Here is a 19,967-nt window from a genome sequence, read left to right on the forward strand (position 1 = left end):
CCGGTTTCTATCGTCTCCTCTGGCAATTTTCACCTGATTTTGTTTAACCTCTACATCAGTGAGGCCCATGTTTACTTGTATAGATAAAGTATTAACAGAATGAAGACATAATTAAAACATCTTGTAAAACTCACATTTAAAAGTCAGGGTTGCATGTAACTCTCCAGGACTGAACTGACCCCTGATCGCTTTCTATTTGCTGTTGGCTGATTGCCTCTCTAACACAACATGTTCATGTGAGTGTGACATATGGAACATGTCTACTGTCACACAAAGCAACACAGTCACAGCACAGTAATTATGAGATAAACTTTTGTTACCCAAACACATTTTCTGCCATCCAAACTTTCATATTCAAGGGCTAGATGAGCAGTAGAAACAAGTGGAAAACAATTTAGCTTCATTAATATTCCAACATTTTAAATCCAAGGTAGTGTTTATGAAATTCTGCAGAGGTTATCAAGGGTTTCATAGGTGTCATTAGGTGATCACCAAGGGTTACAAATTACAATCTTCCATTCAATAAAGAACGAAATAATAAACATTTTTAACAAACATCGGTACACAAGCATACAGGAACAGAAACCTGTTCACTCAAACACATGCAAAGACTCACAACTAATGCAATAAGTTGCAATAAGTTCAAGACTTAAGAGGTGCAACATCATTTTCCACACGGCTCAGACACAACAGTTAAATGTTTACTTGCTGAAGAATTATTACTTACTTAGTAATGAAGTATGAAACATGAGCAAAATTCATCAAGAGGATGCTGTTCCTGAATAATGCGTCAGCAGTATTATCATTCCAATATCAATTTAAATATAATTTGAAGTTTAACAAATAAAAAGTGAAAGAATGTGATGGACCTGTGTTAAACAGCTGCAGCCCAGATGTCATACAAGTGGCAACATGGCTGTTTTTATTATCCATGTCTAACCATCTCTCATTTCCCTCCATCCTGCTGCTTCTTTTGTAAAATATTGATCAGTAATTGATGGCAGATTTGAAGGCTGTACAGTGTTCGCTGCAAACGTTCAGTAAAATCTCTGCAGTGCTGAGCCTCTAACTGATGGCGTTTTAAGGTCACCCTCCTTTTCTCTGCTCCACCTCTTACTCCTGTTCTTTAAATCTGTACACATGCCTTCACTCCTCCTCTTTCCGTCTCCACCCCCTCTCCCTCTGCTAGCCTTCCTCCTCTAACGAACAGGAAAGGCAGTAAATGTGCATTACTAAGCTGCAAGTGTGTGTGTGTGTGGTTTCCATGCCCATCTGGGATGTGATCTGGTTGGCAGAGGGCAGAGGAAGATGCTGCCCTCCATATCTGCTCTGCCAAGGACTGTGTTCTTGGCAGGTACGCTTGGATCAAGTAGGGTTTTTTTTTTTTTGGTAAAGTAATTAATAAAGAGGTTTGCCACAACTTGTGAAGGCTCATGATCATATGGTGTTCGCAGCCATTGCATAACTGCACAAAACGTTGGACAGAATTTAATGATTTAATGTTTGCTTTTGTGTCTTTATTGTTCTCTACCTCAGCTGGATTTGAGCCCGACAGTGCTTTGTCAAATCAGACAGAGATATGGAAGTAGAAGATATTGAGCAAGAAGAATTATGTAAATTCTGTTTTTAACATAAAGGTAAATCAATCAAGTTTTCAGAGCTCAAGCACTGAGCCAGGACCTGTCGACCTCACATTAACTTATAGCGATGGATGGAAGTGAGATGGGCCCATGCACTTCAGCCGATGTGTACTGAGAGACCATTGAGTGACAGACAGAAGGTTGGGGACAGTCAGTCTGCTAAGTAGCCAGCAGAGAGCCAGTATACTCTTCCCATAATATGATGATATTTAATCCGACAAGAACAGAGTCTACAATTAATGTAGCATTCAGTGGGTTGAAATCAATCATTTGACAGCACTGGATGTCAGACATTGCTGCAAGTCCACAGCCCGTAAATTGTCGACAGACTGATTGGGGATCGGATTTTGGTGTTTTGATTGGAGATTTATGTATCTACAGTTATGCTGGGCGTTGTGACCCAGCAGCTCGGACTCTGCGTCGCTCCCGCTCTGAGCTGCAGATCTCGCACTGAGATTGACTCCCGTTATGCAACTAGCTAGATGACAGCGTTCTGTTGGCAGACATTTTCTTTTTTTTTGGGGGGGGGGGGCATTTATGGCCACTTGTACCGCTGGGCCAATGGAGGACACATTTATGACTTTCGCAAACTTTCGCTCTTGGTTTATATATTGCTGCAGTGCAGCTTTTATGGAAACTGTAAAGGAAAATTATTTTGCTCTCCCTTTGTTGACCGACGTTGTACATTGTAAGCCTATTTATTTGTGTGGTCAAGTGTGCGTTCATAAAGCCAGTTTGATTCAATACATCTGTCCAGTCTAACACTGTATCCCTTGGTGATTCATGGTGTATGTGTCATTCTTTATACCTTTGCTGAGAAGTCTATATAGCATATGTCATAGGTTTCTATATGGCATAGGTATAGCTACTGGCTGTAATTTCACCTTTAACTAAACAGACAAATAAAAGCAAATGTTTGGCTTCCTTTCTAGTACACAGTATGTACACACATCTGGTCATGGTACTTATTTAACACTGAACCTGCTGTGAAACACACCAATGAACTGAGCGCTCGTTCGTGATCTTTTTGTGGAGGAGGTAGTTGACACGTGTTAATTGTCTTATGCGTAAAAGAAGACAGATGTTTTTCTATTAATGAGCTGCGCCTCATGAAACACACCGTCAGCAGCTGGGAAACCACGGCGAGACAGGCAGTCTACCCGCCGTTCTATCCACATAACCTTATTGTGTGACAGCAAGCACAGAGGCAACGTGAATACAACACATATGAATCATATGTGACTTTAGTGGGGATTTAGCCTATGATATATCATAAGCTACTTGGTGTCACTTACTGCTCAGGCTTTGTTGATCCTATTACACTTGAACCCCCTCCCACAATGTTTCAGTCTCCCCGATCTCAAAGGCCTGCTGATCAGCAGGCAGTAGGCTATGTTTTACAATCCCATGTGCCCTCATCAGCTGTTAATTGCCGTGAAAGGAATCCTTAGCATTAATCCGCCTTAGTAGGAGTGTGTGTTTGATCCCTGTCTTTTGACATGATAGCAATGAAACATTTCAATCCATGATAGGATGGTGGTTTTGTGCGTGACAATATCTTATTATGTTATTTGTATTTCTGTGTGTGTTGCTCATTTGCTCTCGTGCAATGGTTGTTGTCCTCTATCAGGACATACAATACAACACACAGACGGGCTAAGTTTGGTAGCTGCAGCCCTAGAAAAAAACAAAACAAAACAAAACCAAGGTGTCTCAGAGAACCTGACATTAAGTTTGACTCTACAATATGCCAGAAATTAGTTGTGCTTTCCACTGGTTTTATATTCAGGAGTTTCTGCGTCTCCATATTTGTGTGCCGTACTGTATCTGCTGTCACTCCAAAGCACGCAAAAAAAAAAGTTAGAAAAGCCAGGAAAGGTATGTGTGTGTATTACAGAGACAGAGTGAGTGAGTGAGTTTGGACCTAAATAGTCTCTTCATATTGATCTTTCTCAAGTTGGCATTTTTTCAATGCAACTGATGCATCCCAGGGATTTAACGCTCCATTGTAAAACTATTGGGTGCGAAAAATAGTTCCCAGCGTGAAAAGGTGAAACGAGGATAGTTGTTTCTAAATGCGTGCTCAGTAGTCAGTCTGTGTGATCTGTTCGTGAAAATGGAAAAGGCTTCATATCAGATTTGATATGATGCGCTACTGCAGTGATTCCCAACCGGTTGGGATCTTTCAATGGTGATAAACCTGAGTGTTTGTAAGGAGAAAAAGATTTCTGGTACAAATGTTTAGCAAGTTCAGAAGGTAAAACCACTCTTTTGTGTATAAATGCAGTCTGTGATAAGGTGTTCAAAGTGCTGTTTTTTAACAGCTCACAGGCAAAAATGGTTAGAAACCACTGAGCTCACATCACTTTCCTCTGTTCCTGTACAGAGTGAGAGGACTTGTTTTTAAGATCTGGTCCTGGATATGGACAGTATGAAAATAATTTTGTGTGCCCATGCAGTGTTTTTGAGCCCCTCTCACCACTCAGAGTAACGATCTAGCCTCACTGCCTAAAAACATGGACTAAACTGGGAGCCAATTCTGTTATTCCATCAGAAAATTCGAAATTTCAGGGAGAGTCGTTTTCCTTTGGTGTTTTACCCACCCACTCCCCACCACCAACACCACACACAAACATGCTTATAAACAGATGGCATACAACATATATCTCTGACTCATCATGTAGGAGTGGCATGAGTGTGTGCACGGACTGCTAACCCTGAGGCTGAGGAAGCTGTCAGAATGAGGTAAAATGGGCTCTCTGCAAGGCCACTCTTTGATGCTGGATCAATACTTTTTCATATGAGAGCAGTATGTGTCTATCATCGGGCCTTCACCAACAGTTTCATCACATTCATCTCTTCAAACATGCGGTATTGGCAGGCAGTAGTATTACACTTGCTCTCCCCCACCGGCTTACCCCACTCCTCTCTTAACACACCACGCACACACTCACTCACAAGCACCAAACCAGGCCTCTGATGATGGGAGATACAATGTAGCCCATGTGACAGTCTGTCAGAGTAGTGGTGACTCTACGCAATATGGCTCTGTGCTTCATGCCCACAATTTCCCCGCAACATACAGCCTGCAGGTGCCTCAAAGGTCAGCTCCTCATGCCTGAATATGCCGTACCTATAATTCTGCCTCAGTTCAGTGGCCCTCGCCTTGTGTGTGTGCTTCACAATGTCATGATGCCAATGGGTTGGAGACGAGAGGGAGATGAAACCACTCCACATGCCACTTGCTTTTCTAGATGAATAAATAGAATAAAATGGCAGACTGCCCTTTGAGGCAGATTCAGAACTTTACACACTGTGTATTGGCGTAAATGAATTGCCTTTGCGCAGAGAGCATGGCTACAGCCATGACCGTAATGTTGTGTGTTTGAGTAATTACTAGCATTAGTGGAAATTGTTTCCCTGCGCTCTTTTATGCATCCTGCCTTCCTTATACTAATGGGATTAGACATAAGTTTTTATGTATTACAAATGACGCATGCAAACATTTTCTTGAAAACATACATGTTATTTTACATTCTGCTACATTTGAATGGCAGTATGTTATACAGGGTCATACAGTTAACAGCCTTTATGAAAGATAACAATGAACTAAAGTCTTGAATATGAGCGTTCATGAATACAGTGAAATCTAGAATTGAGGCTGCTGATTTCCTCTTTGCAGTTTCATGTTTTCTTTTAATTTGTCATCAATCTAGTTATCTCGGGATTAATGTGTTGATTACAAAAGGCTACAATATTTGTCCTGAGCTTATCGTGTCACACTATAGAGCCTCTGTTCAGAGCAGAAAAGGGAAAGGAAAAAAGAGGAAGAAAGAGACAAAGAAAGAAAGAGAGAGAGAGGATGACAAACAATTGAGCTCAGAGGGATGAAACAGCATGAATAAAAAAACGCAAGCTCATTCTGCGCTTCAAAGAAAACCTCAAGTTCAACTCGACTCACTTTCTCCGCTGCCTGCAAGGTGACTTACGGACCAAAATAAAACGATTCTTTCTTGAGATGGAGCCACACTGAACCGAAGCCATCCCAGAAGACAATGTGCTAGATTCTCCTCCTTGTAAAACCACATTGAGGCCATGTGGCTATTTTCGAAACAAAAACCTCAGGCTACAGACCTGTTTCTGTGCTTAATTCTGATTCTAATTTAGTGAGTGTGCTATTCGTCAAGTCATGATGAATGTGTCCCACCTTCCTGATGGAGGTAAGCCATGACTTGAGTAAATTGTGCAGACTGCACCTTATATTTGGAAGTGGAGTTGATTTGATCGGGACGTGCCAGTACTTTAAGTTGATTACACACGTCCTTGAACCCCATTTGAACATAAGGCAGGCGGCATTTGTGAACCTGGATGTCACTGATGATGCTTTGTCATATTAACCCTACTCCTGTGTCCTATAGACCATCCATGCATAAATATAAGCAAAGCACATTGCAGTCATTGCATATCGCTCCCTTTACGCTGCTGTAGATTCAGCCTACACATCTAACACACTGTTGCCATAAAACCTGAACATGTCACTCGTAAGGGGCCTTAAATAGATGAGCAACTAACCGAAGCAAGATACATCTCCCCCCTCCTTCTATTTGTACCCATTTCTCCTTACTATGAGATTTATTCCTGTCAAAGGGGCAAGGCCATCTATTGCAGCCTGCCGAAGGTCCAGTGTGGCAGCACTGGCGCCTGTAGATCACTGACTATCATGAACCTGGGTGACAGCTCACTCTGAGTGGCTGGTCTGATAGAGAGCGAGGTCCCAGGCCCTGCTGTGTCATTCATCATGCATCCTTCAACCTTCTGTCCGTCATTCCAAAGCACCGTTAAAGTTTCAGTAGTGCTGTGTTTTCGTGGCGGGGGGGGGGGGGGGGGGGGGGGGGGGGGGGGGTACTGTGATACTGGATAGTACTGAATCTGTGGGGTTTGCAGGACCTTCTGCTGGTGCAGAGGCGTTAGTGTAGCATGTTATGTAGGACTCTGAAGGAGGCACTGAGATACTGATAAGTCCCATAGGAGACAAGGCATGTAGTGATTAACTGCACTGGGTGTGGAACCCTGATTATCTGCTGCCTGTGTGTGTGTGTGTGTGTGTGTTTCATGCAGTATACACACAAGGGAGGCTTATGTCAGGCAATGGCTGGCCTGCTGGAGAGTGGACTTGCTCTTGGTGGCATGCGAGCATTCAATTTTTGATCTGTCTTCAGGACTTGTGGCCCAGTTTATGGGCCCAGCTAAAGGGGTGTTTTTGAAAGACATGTGCAGCTCAGAAAGTTGGGTCTCTCATTCAAGGCCACATCAGTATCATCAGCTGAACGCAGTTTCAACCTGACCTCATCTGCAGTTCTCTACAGTGAGTTCAGTTTTTACACATTACATTTGACGATGTCTCTGAAAAGCCATCATGGGTTATTTTTCTAGCATTATTACGCAAGGTAAAAGAGGTGCATACACATACACCGAAAGGAAGAGAGTAGCCACACAAAACAACATGTTAGGAGAGAAAAAACACTTTCTGGCTCAGCTTTAGCTTAGTTTCAGCTCGACAATCAATCAGCATGCAAAGATCAATAGCAGGTCAGGGTTTATATTGTTTCTGATTAAGAAACATTGTAACTGCCAATCATCTTTGGTCTATTTGACTTCTTTCTTAGTCTGATTTATCCACTGCTCTGCCAAACCAGAATAAAATGACTCGGGCTGCTTTGAGAGGCAAGTTCAGCTCTCTGATTCCGATTTTAAATCCTAATGTTTAGGATTACATTGTACCACTGGCTCTTTAACCAATTTATGTCTGATATAACCTGTTTGGCATGCTGTCTGTTGATTGTGCCGCTTTACTCCCATTAAAACAAATTTGGCATAGTGGACTCAAATGGAGAGCAGTACACTGAAATTAAATACACTTCATGTTTATGTGTGTGAAAGGGTTTTATGAATGAAAGTAAACCTGCGGCAGCAGTAAATGATTTTGGCTCTTTATTTCGAGTTGGCTCCAGTAACAGTGAGTGTGTAGGGTTCATGAATGCAGAGCAGAAATGTGCTGTAGTTTGCTGCTGGTAACATCGCACCCACACAGGTCTGATTATTATTCAATAGAGGAGTATTGTCAATAGTTTCAGGATCCAATGACAAAACTACGATTACAAGCAGTACATAAAGCTTCACTTTACATTCTCTCCTGAACTGAAGTTGTGTTTGTTGTTTTTAATCACTGTGCCCTTAAATTCTAATCTGTGCTTTTCTATACATTTATAGTGTGTCCTTTTTATGGACTATTTAAAACAGCATTAATTTGACCCATGTGTGTCTTATGCATTTAGTCTTGTTTTTATTCTCTACGTGTGTTTGTGTTTGAGACACAAAGGAAGAAAAATGTGTGTGAGTGTGTGTGTGTGTGTGTGCGTGCCTCTTGATCTCATTTTCGCGAAGAAGACTATGTGTGAAAATACAGTACATGGAAAACAGTGTGTGGGAGTCTGTCTACAGAAAGTTTTAGTTTATATTTAGGAGTTTAGTGAATTCTTACTTGGAGTAGAAGCTGAGGCGGTGCTGTAATCCATTCATGTTTCAGCTTTCTGAGTTCTGGCTGAGGTTTACACGCAGTACAAGATTGTGATATTATCACATTATGAGAAGTGTGGATATCAGGTCATCAAGAACAACTCTCTGTGTGAAAATGGGTCATGAGTTACATGAGCAGATTTTTAACACTATCCGTGATGCCATTTTTCTGATGAGCTTAGTTAAATATAATTATGTTGATCAAACATGTCATAAATGGAAGGGGATTAAGCATTATGCTGGTCCTATAGTAGCGACCGCTTAATAGCCTTCTCTATGGTCATTTTCATTGAGTAGTAAATGTGTCAGAGAGAGGCATGGCACTCAAATCCATTAGGAAAAGAAGATACAATTTATTTGGGCTGATTTGCTTGTAGCTAATCCATCAACGCTGAGAAAATAGGTCAATGATCGAAGCCAAGCAGGGACTGAGCCCAGAAGAGGACAGATGCAATAGATCCGGCACATACAGACAGACACACAGGGCTTTTCACAGGATCCCACCACAGAATTCCTATGCAGAGTGATGTTATAGAAGCTCTCCTTAATGTCACTTCCAGCACAGCATGGCTTCATGAAAGCACAGCTGGCCACTTCAGTGTGGCCCGGGGGCCCGTGCATGCCTTTGCATCTGCTTGCCTACTCACACAGTAAAATGGGGAGGATATGCAGTGAACGGGAGGGGCCATAATCACCCACCACCTGACCTCAGTTTCAGTGACACTCACTGGGTATATACTGTAGCAGACTGCACGCTTGGCTTGCAATCCCACAACCTCTTACACCTCTACCAGCCCCTACAATCACCTCATTCAAGTGCAGCAGCTCATGGTTCTGTGCCTGCTAAAAGCCTGCCATAACACTGATTTTCAACATTGAACTGTTCTTCCTTTTACTTTTTTTGTGTGTTATTTTATCACTTTTCCCTTTCAGCAGCCAAGGATATATTCAACAGAGCCCCCACTGTTGTTGGTTTTCTTTAATTTAAGTTGTTTTGTTGATTTCTTTCTTATCCTCTTCTGTCCCTCTCTCCTCTCTCTCTCTGTCACTATAGTGCTGTTATTTAAAGCTATTGCTGTTGCTAATGTTGTGATGTCTTTTTATTTGCCTGTGTTTCTGCCTTGTGTTTTTGCTGTTGTTATTGTTTTCTTTTGTTTTATGTGTGTGGTGAGCTTTCTAACCCCAGTTCATTCTGTTATGGCACCACCGCAGTCCAGGATGACGCTGCCCCAGGTACCCAGGAGTACATTATGTTACGGCAGGACTCCATCCACTCTGCGGATATAAGGAGTAAAGGGTCCCCCTTTCGTGCTAAGTGTCACGAAATCTTCTGCTGCCCCCTGAAGCAAGCCGTCCACAAAGAGAGCGCAGAGCCCGAAGGTTTGTTCACACCCCCTCCTTGTTTTGATTTGCTGATGCTCTTCGTATCCCCTGCCCACTCCCATCTTGTTTTCCCCTCTCTCTCATATTCTGTGTGAACTGATAGTTCTCCGCCCCTCCAAACTAAGTTCTCTTTCATTCCTGTCCCATTTTTAGAGAGCATCTGGTGTGTTTCTGCCCCTTTCTAGCATGTGTGTGTCAGTGCACGAAGGTGTGTGTGTGTGCGTGTAAGTGTGAGTGCTTGTGTGTGTGTTTGAGATAGTATAAAGCTGAATGCTTAGGGCCTGTTTGCTTGCAGAGAACCTGTAGGAGGGCACCTCTCCCTGGGCGCCTGTGCTCCTGTCCAGTGCGGTGTGTTTGTACAAGATAGTGTGTGTGTGTGTGTGTGTGTGTGTGTGTGTGTGTGTGTCTGCCTGCATACCCTCTTATGTTGAACTGAGGAGCATAGCATCTGTAGCTCCTGCCCACCCCTCCCTTCCCCAAACCATTAACTCGGTCATTGCCACCCTGAGGCTCATGCACAGACCAAAACAAAGTGCAAAAAGAAAAGGGGGTTATAGATGGAGGCAGCTGCTGCCCTAATGAGTTCAATGACTAGGCAATTTCTGTATGCACTTCCACTTCAACTGGCCTCATAGGACAAATAAGGTGAAACTCTTATCTTCCTGTCCTGAAGACTATGTGAGATTGAAATGTTTCATATTCATGATTAAATAGTGATCTGCTCAGCTACAGACTGCAAGTCAGCAAGCCCCCCTCCCTCTTGTTCCCTGTGCTTCCTATGCTTCTGCCTGTGGCTCTATGATCTTGGTGGCTGCAGCCTAACCCTCAATACCTTCTCCTTCCTCCCCGCCCCCCCCCCCTCCCCACCCACCCCGAACATTACTACCTCCCCTTATCCAACCTTATTCACCTTTTCCCCTGTTCCTTTTCCTTCTTCAGTGCTTGCAGCAGCATGCCTGCACACTACATACATGTAGAGAAGTTAAAAAAAAAAAAAAAAAAAAGACAATTCCCTTTGTGCTCCAAACATGCTACTGTACCCTGCACTGTTTGGCACTCAGGCTCTCTGACTGCCTCATTTATCATGTACCCCTCAATAGAGTGCTAAGATTGTAGAAACTGCTTTCCTTTGCAGACTTCCTGATAGGTAAGACATGAATGATCTCACTGTTTTCTTCAATGTGTTGCTCTGCCTTCTGTTGTATCTTAAAGAGGGCCATGCTTGGTATAGTATTTCTACACATAGATATCAGTTAACCTGTTGATGGGTGTCTGTGTAGCTGCTGAAGGACTCCAGCACATGCACTTATCCTTGAGAGAAAGAGAGCGAGGGAAGGGGATAAAGAAGTGGAATACTAGCAGAGGTCTGGCTAGAAAAGTACAGATGTATTATTCAGTTTGGCTGCAGCTCCAGTTGGACGTGACTGAATTTACAAAGGAAGGAGGGGAGACTACAGCTGTTACGTAAGATGTTCATGAGGACGTCATTAATGTTGATGCATGATGTGGATGGAGACTGTGTTAAACCATTTGTGGAGCAGGCTATACAGGCGCACAGAAGCACTCAGCTGCCAATATTCCTGCCAGAAGATATAAATGACACATAAAAACCAAAATTACTTTGACAGATAGTAGATTTTGATGAATTCGCTTTACCTTTGTTGGAAAAAATGCCTTTTAATTTGATAAAGAAAAACAAGAAGGTTGGATGTATTTGTGAGATCTGAGCAGAAAAGTCAGCCTTGTCACATTGTTACCATGGCAACAACCTTCCAACTGCTTTTGTTGCACTTATTAATGATTTTTATGGATTTTTATGGATTCTAGACTCTTGAACACTACATGTTAAATAGAGTTTGTAAGTCACGGTGTGTGGCAGCATAGACTGTTCCATCAGGAGCTCAGGTTTTTTGTCTATTTTCCCTACATGGTTAGATTAATGACAGTTAATGGTCATTATTATACTGCAAGCAGCAAAAGTAAATGAAGAAAGTGTTTTTAAGATTATGTTCATGTTTGTATAGTCAAGATGCTAGAGTGTGTTATTAACGTATGATCTAACAAGGCTTTGACGGAGTCTGCAGTATCATTTCCTCTAATCTAATTCTTCTGACGCATGTCCCAGTGCTACACTGAGGTGGCTGATACAGGGACCAAGATATTGGTTTCACAAGTCCCTGGAGACATGCTTGACAGAAAAGCACATCAGCAGCACAGGGGCTTGGACTGTACTGCACCCCAGAGGATGAGTTCAAATCAGCCATCAGTTCATCCATGTGCGCAGGATCGTATCTTCAATCGTTGGGGCTGCCCGGATACGTGCATGTGCATTTCAACATTTAGAATGAACGACTGACAATTCAGTAGGCGACACTTTCTATAGTTAAATCTGACAGTTGTGTGTGAATAGTGTTATAAATAAACAATATCATCCATATGATCGAGGATATTTAAACCTGCAACAAAACACAGGATTAGCCTGCACGGGCTGATTGCCATGTTATGAATGATGCGTCATGTATCAGATACTGCAGATATCCACACCGTCTGTCCTCAGAATCACCACCTGCGCAAAACGTTTGCTATTATCTCCTTACCGCTACAAGTCCATAGCAGGTTAGCTGCTGCTCTGTGTGCACAAGACACCGAGATTCTATTTCAGCAAATAAGGCGACACAGGATTTACAGACAAAAAGCCACCAGGCAGCTTAAAAACCAGTGTAAATTCTGCATAAATGTGCCTGGGGATGTACAGATAACATGCAGTCACACTCAAACTACTGGACGCTTTTCCCCTTTATTCCAAAGAGCCAATTTTTTGTTGGTTTTAGACTATTTAACATGAAGAAATACACTATTCTATGTTATTTTCTGTGCCATTAATTTGCTCTTGCCAGTCATGTTTAGCAGCTCCTCTACAATTGCTGTGGTGGAGGCAAGCTGCCATGTAAGGCTACTTAGGCAGGAAATCATATATATGATTGTCTGTCTATTTTGCCATATTTTTATACAACAGAATTATGCATCCATTAGCACCTGAAAGTATCCCCCTTCCTGTGCTAATGAGTTTATCTTTGTCAAGCTGCAGGTAGCATAAAAAACTGACTGAGAGCACTGGACTGGCTTCCTCCATCATCAGGCCTGTGTGTGCTGCCTGCTGTCAATCAGACAGTTTGTTCTCTATCTCTTTGGCTCAATTCTCTCTCTCTTGTGTCCTCTGCTTCTGTTTCTCTGTTTGGCTCTGTTCTGTTTCTCCACAGCAAAATAAAAGATGGTGCCCGAGGGGACCGATCTGTGTAAATATCCCATCCATAATTCAGACGGCTGCAAGACTTTGTGTTTAGTTCCAGGCTATGCAGACTATACACACAGACAGATGGATATCCATATAGAGATGTAAACACAGAAGTAGAAGGTGTGAGCAGTATGTACACATTTTCATCCGTGTGAGATAAACTCAAGGAATGAGTGTTTTTCTAGTTTAATTAGGCAGTGATGTGCATTTATAGCCCAGAATTTGAACTACAATACTCAGTGTTAATTAGAAATATTTCGGAGGAATTTTGCATCACGTCAGCTGGGTTAAAATTACAGGAGTTTAAAATGCTAAACGGTTCAGACATCTGACCATGTCACACAAATAAAATGTCACAGACTCTCTTCCCTTGAATCGCACAAATGCTCATATTGCAAAACTATCAGAAGGTACAAACCACCTACAGCTTTTTTCAAGTATCCTCATCTCTCAGTCAAGCTCTTTCCCTCTCATGCACACACACTCTTGTGCTATAGGACTCACACACATTCATATTTTCTCTCTCATGAAATGTTTACAGTCACCATACCATAAAGATTGACACGAAAACTAAAAACATTGGAAATGACTAGGGCTCCCCCAGGTGAATTTGAAACAAGTCCTCAGGTTTAGATTTGATCTGTAAGAGTCATGGCTGATCCTGCTGTTTTCAGGATCCAGACTAAAACGCAAAGCCTAAACTTGCAACTCGCACTTGTTTATTTCAAGACCAACAGTGCAGCTTTAAAGGAAAGGTTCATAAAAAGGTATCCTTAAAACCGCTGAACATTTTAAACAGGTTTTGCTTGCTGTAATTATACTCAGCAGTCGGAGTTCGTGCAAGTCCTTCATCCTTTTTGGTCGCTTCAAGCTGAAACAGCACAAATAGACGTACATTAAAAACCAAGATGCAGCAGCTTGACCAGGTTTTCACAAATGACAGCTCACTTGACTGCAGTTATTCTTACGAGCTAGTAACTAGTAAGAGCTGGATCTCTGAGATTGACTGCTTGGTGTTAAGAACACAGATAGACTAACTTATCAGAGTTAAGTTGAATGCATCCGTTTTGGACAAATTCGTGCAGAGGTGTTCATAATACTAACTGTTCGTGAACTCTGGATTTATTCTATTCAGGAATTCGGCCATCCTGCTCCTCTGTGGGGAAAAGCCAGCAATAATCAGGCATGATAATGTTTTCATTCAATGTGCACAGACAGGAGGGGCCATTCACAGATGGGTCAATGTGTTTGAGAGTGTGAATCAATGAGCTGCGCACAGCTCTATTATGACATAAGATTTTAACCCTTTTAAATGGTAAAAAATAAAGAAAATCAATATGTGCCGGAAAATATTGTGGTGGGCCATCACAAATAAATCAATGTATGGGGAACATTGTAACACAAAAGGGTTAATTTCACACTAGAACTAAAGCTTTGGATGTTTGTCCCCACATCACTTACACTGGAAGCACATTAGGAATGGACCTGTTAGTGTCCACGATTAACAGGAGGAACCCTCACAACAAGCAAAACCTGTTTCAATGTTCACACAACTGACTACTGTTCTAAGACAAACTTGACATTTTTGAACTAATCCTTCAAAGGATCACGCCAGTGGTCTTGTGTTATCCTCTGACTAAAAATCACATGTATTTCACACTACTGCTGGCCTTTTGATAAAGCTTACAATAGGCCGCTTCCAACCCTCCAGGCAGCTTTTGGTCATGATAGCTTGCAGTTATTTGAAACTTGCATCATAATAAACATTTGCTGCTATTACTTTATGAAGTCTATGTTTTTGTATGATAATGCAGTTCCGAGCAGGGAATGTTTTGAAAACTGTGCATTCAAGGACGATTTGATATATGCATGGTTCAAAGTCTAGCCAGGCCAATAAAAAAGCTTTGCTTTAAAAGCTAAATCAACTTTGGGCAGTAACAGCCACAAGTGAACCTATTACAATCTACCAACTGTGAGCTCTACTGTGCAATCTAAGGCAATGTAATAAAATCAGTAATGTCTCTTACAGGCAGAATGAAGTCTAGCACCTGTGTTGCTGAACATTCAGGGCACTATCTAATCCATTTCAGCCTTATTGACAAAATAACTCATCTGCTGCCCACTCAGCTGAGAAAATGTAAGCAGAATTGCAAGAGAAATGAGTGGTGGTCCCATGCATTTCCCACACCCAATGTAAAATGCATGGCAGTGATTCAACACAAACTCGACACGTTGCAATTACATTTCAGGGGTCCGGTGTCGCCCCTTATAACAGAGTATCCCATTGCAGTGTCTCACTGTGTCCTGCACACTACTGCAATGTTGACAAGAGACAAACATGCAGCCGCAGGATGCTCTCATGCTCCACTAGCGGCTTGTTTAATTTTCTTTCTTTCCTTCGCAGTCTTTCTTTCTGCATGAAAGCAAACTCTGTTTGTCTAAGTCAATACATAAATAGACTATGCATGAATAAGTAATGTTTATGATAATGTGATTTGGTGCCAGGAGAGAGTAGACTGGCAGGAGAGTGTCAATGTCACATCAGCACTGTAAATTCTGCTGCACTTATCTGACCTCCCTTGTTGCCTTTCTTTAATGTGTGTATTGACTTTTAACCAGATGGACAGTGAAAGCACCTGACAACTAAGCTTTAATTCCTTTTAACAACTGATGATAAGAAGAGAGAAAATTAAAGCCACAATTAGATAATATCTATGTCAAATAATCCCACATGTATGAAGGAGTAGTGTTTTATTAGCCTAGTTTAAACTGCACGTCATATTTCAGCCTCTCTGAAGCAGAATGTGACCATTTCAAAATGTGAAATAGAAAAGGATAGAGTTTGCTTTATTGGCGTGATAAAATCACCACCCTCACATGTATTTTCATTTGTAGTGTAAACACAAAATAGCTGGCATCTACCTGCAGTAGTCAACACGTTTTTTAACGTCATACATACAAACACAAGCACAAACTCTAGTTTTTACATACTTATTTCCTCAGATTTAGGTAGAAATGCTGACACAGTGTCCATCTCTGGCTTCTCTGGGGCTCCAACCAAAGGCATAAACAAACAGCGGGAGTGGGTGTGTATGACAACGTTAATGAGAAACTACTCTGGGGACCGGCGGAGAAGTGAAGCAGAGTAAAGTTGCCAGGCCTATTACATTCCATCATTGTCTATTTAATTAGCACTTCTCTCTCCTCATGGCAGACAGACTCAGCCACAGCCACACAGGATGAAAGAAAAGGCAAACGCAAACGACCGGGACTATGACTGTGTTTGTAAGACTGTTTGTTATGAATGAACGTTTCTGAATGTTCACTCTAAACTTGCTCCGTGCCAGCCAGTGCATGTCATTTTAATACATTTAAAAAATATATTTTAAACCAATCAGACTACTGACGGTTGGCCCTTGAAGTGTAGTAAGTGCGGCAAATTCTCTGCTTTATTACAATTTTTATTTTTTTTACTTTTGCATCATTAGCATATAGCTTGTCAGCTAACTCACCTGCTTGTTCAACTGGAGACTGTAAGAAAGCAGAATGCAGTAGTCGACCAATGGGAGGTTTTATCTCAACAGTGCACATCTGCTGAATGAGACTGGATTATGTGCAGTACTTTTATATTGCGTGCTTTGAGGCTAACTTTTAGGAATACCAACATTTGTCTTTTGGTAATGGACTTTGAAATAATTACAATTTACTGCATAACAAAGGACAGAAATATGCACAGTAATAATATTCTGTTTTAAATGCCACGTAACCAAATGCAACCTGTGTCTTCATCCTCCATGTCCACATTATCAGCTTTACTCTGCACAAAGATAGTCCCCATCACTCCCACTGCCTGACACAGATATGACAAACCTTCACACAGCTTGACAGTAAAATCCCAGCTTATGCCACTAATGGACCTGCTGTTTTATTGTTTCACTCAGTACAATTCCTGTTTAACTACATGCCGGCTCTAAATCTGAGCTAAACAGCAACAATCAGCAGAGTAGTCAGGTTATAGTAACTGTGACACAAGCAGTGTGTAAGTTTTTCCCAGAGTAAACAAGCGTTAAGCTATTTAATTGGGGCAATGAGGCAAACTGCTGAGTCGGCAACACGTTAATGGGAGAGCAGCTAAATGGTTCCTGACAGCTGCCAGGACAGAGATTACACATACACACGAATTAGTGCAATTTATTGGGATAAAGAAGATATTTAGTAGATGTAATATATTAAGAGTGAACAAACACTGAATCTTGTTTTTAAGTAGTGTAACATTTTATAGCCTTGCTTTTTATACTCTCCATTACAATGGCTCCTGTGAGAGAAAATTTCGATTCTTGTATGTTTTCTTTTCTGCTACTTCTGTGACCTTGCTGTCATCTCCACCCTGTAAGTACAACATCCTCCTGTACCTTACCTGTATTTTTTTTTCTGTTTTGATGGCAGCAATAAAACCACTTTAATGGCACACATCTTTGTCAGTAGATAAATTAGACAATCGTGTGTTGCTTTCAGGCGCTGATTCTCAGTATTGCCAAAATCAGAAATTTCAACGTACAGAAGATATTTATTGATTGTGGATCCAGAACAAAGACTAGTTGGAAACAACCGCTCTACTGTTGTATGTACAGCTTATTGTTTTAAGTCTTAAAAAAAAGTCAAAAACACAATCCGACTCATAGATTGCACGATGGAGCAAGGTACTCTAGTGGATAATGTGTTGCGTAACTGTGTTGTTCGACAATGTTTGACGTTTTTGGCTTCCTATGCATACATTCATTTCTACACAACAAGTAGGGTGGGGAAATATAATGCTACGCACTATTAGATGTGAGAAATTTACCAACTGGGAGAGATTTTGCAGTTTTTATCGTAGTTGATATCTCAGGTCTCTTCAGGCAATTTTGCCAGTATGGCCAGGATTGTTTTAAGGCAAAACAAAGTGAAGAACTCCACTTTTCTTTATATTTAGTCTCTTAAAATCTTCCATTCCATAGAATGAACACCCCTGCTCAAAAGTCTAGCGTTGGTCAGGCTTGACTCCCCATTCCAGAACCTGACACTGTGAATCCAGCTATCCATCTGCTATCCACTACTGTCAGTCAGGTCACGTCTCCTGTTGTCACAGTTTGGACAATGTGTTCCGCCGATCATGGTGTACGATAAAAAATAATCAATACCAACCTGAGTGTCAGTAATCAACCTGATCACACTGTAATCTCATTGGTAGCATTTGTACAATGGTGATCAAGCTCTTTAAATTGATCAAAAATGCTCAATTGTGGCACCCTGACACTAAAGACTGTCAAAGAGGATACTAACGATTACGCTCTGACTGAGTCAGACCTTAAAAGTCCCCCAGACTTCCTAGTTTCTGTGCAGGGGACACCAGAACCGCCTAAGCACCACATTAGCCGAGACCGAGAGAACACCAGGCCAGTTTGGCTCTGACACATACAGACAGTTGGAGGTTCATCTTGGGTGCTTGCATGTTTCGTCTCAGGGGGCACCAAGTTATGTGCCAGCCTGCCAGCCAGGGCTGATCTTGGCTGGGATTCATACAGACACCCAATTTCTCCCATCATGTCAGCCCCAGAGAAGGCTTGGATTTTCTAGGGAACCTGATGAAACCCAGATTAAAAACCAGAAAAGTCGTGCTTTTCCCCACATTCAGAGGATATACTTGATAAAGATATTGGCAGATGTTGGAGAAAAGTTGTTAAGCTTATGTTCAACAACCTTTAGTCAAGAATAGGATCACCAGGCTTGCTAAATGCTGTGCCAGCCAGCCAGAGTTTCTGTCTTCTTCCCCCGTCTCCCTTTCTTAGTTGTATTTTTGTGTGCTCCACTGGAGACAGATTGTTTGTTTACTTTCTTCTCAGTGGTGGTTAAATGTCTGGAAAGTGTCCAGGGTATTCAACAGTTGCCTTAGCCGATTTAATGCCTACTCAGTGATCTCTGTACTGTGCAATCTCCTCCCCAACTTCAGAACAGCAGCTACTGAACAAAAAAAAAAAAACAAAAAAACAGCGAAAGCATCTAAATTATATATTTAATCATTATGATGATGCATTATAATGGCTGTTTACACTTTATTCTGCACTTATGCTTACAGAGTCTTATGTTTCACCCCCGATCTGTTTGCTTAACCTTACTCCGGCACAGTTTTGCACATCTGAGTGACAGTACAAGCGGACTGTATTGTAATATGGGCAGGTGTGTGCATGCATGTGTTATACTTCAAAAACTCAGACCTCTCACTATCACTCAGATTGAGAATCCGCATTAGTGTCATCACATGGATCTTCAAATAAAATGAAATCCATGTCAGAAATGATATATATCGAAAAGAAAAAGCTAATATTTAATGAAAACACTTGCATGATACTTAAATGCAGAGCTCCTTCTCAAATATTATATCGTATTCTCTCCATCATTAGAAGCCGAGTGTGATCGCTCTATGTCATCGTAAATGTACATGCCGGTACAAAAGTCGGGTTCGCATTAAATAATGCACACTGTTAATGAAACGGTAATTCTTCAACTGTCAAACAGTGCTCTCTTTTGCTTTCCCAGTTGGCAGTCCTCTCCCCTTCATGAGCTCCCTCCAGCATGCATTACCATTCACTAAGGTGTACAGCGCTCCTCCATTACTCTCTGCAGGTGTTTGTCAAATGAGCCCTGGTGTAAGCAATTCAATTGGCCTGTGTTGTACTTGACGGTGGTTGGTAGTGTGAGTGGGAAATACGGACCAGCATGCAGGCCACAAAAAGGAGACACAAAAACAGTTTCTTTAGGTTTGTCACGTAGGGTCCTCTGCAGACAATTAGCAGGAAAAACCTTCACAGTACAAAAAACACGGGCCCTCCTCCATTCTCCTGGAGAATTAAAAAGCAGAACACCCAGTTGGCTGTCCTTGAAAACCTCTTATATCATTTAAACTCCAGTCTGCGGCCAGTCAGGAAGGATTTCTCGAATTAGTGCCACATTGACCCATGTGGCATCAGTCGTCATGAGTATTAATAATATTTTACCATCTCAAGAGGTATAGTCAAAACATACATATTATAAGT

General features: G+C 41.7%; 1 protein-coding gene across 1 annotated transcript in view; it reads left to right on the plus strand.

Annotated features, from left to right (window-relative positions):
- The window catches only part of fgf13a (fibroblast growth factor 13a), a 95,119-nt gene that overhangs the window by 32,386 nt on the left and 42,766 nt on the right, over positions 1–19,967 (plus strand). The window contains exon 3 of the mRNA XM_041943707.1: positions 9,429–9,596. Within this exon, the coding sequence (XP_041799641.1) occupies positions 9,429–9,596 (168 nt within the window). The remainder of the gene's footprint in view (positions 1–9,428; positions 9,597–19,967) is intronic.

The sequence above is a fragment of the Chelmon rostratus genome, chromosome 9 (assembly GCF_017976325.1).
Source record: "Chelmon rostratus isolate fCheRos1 chromosome 9, fCheRos1.pri, whole genome shotgun sequence".
Lineage (NCBI taxonomy): Eukaryota > Metazoa > Chordata > Actinopteri > Chaetodontiformes > Chaetodontidae > Chelmon > Chelmon rostratus.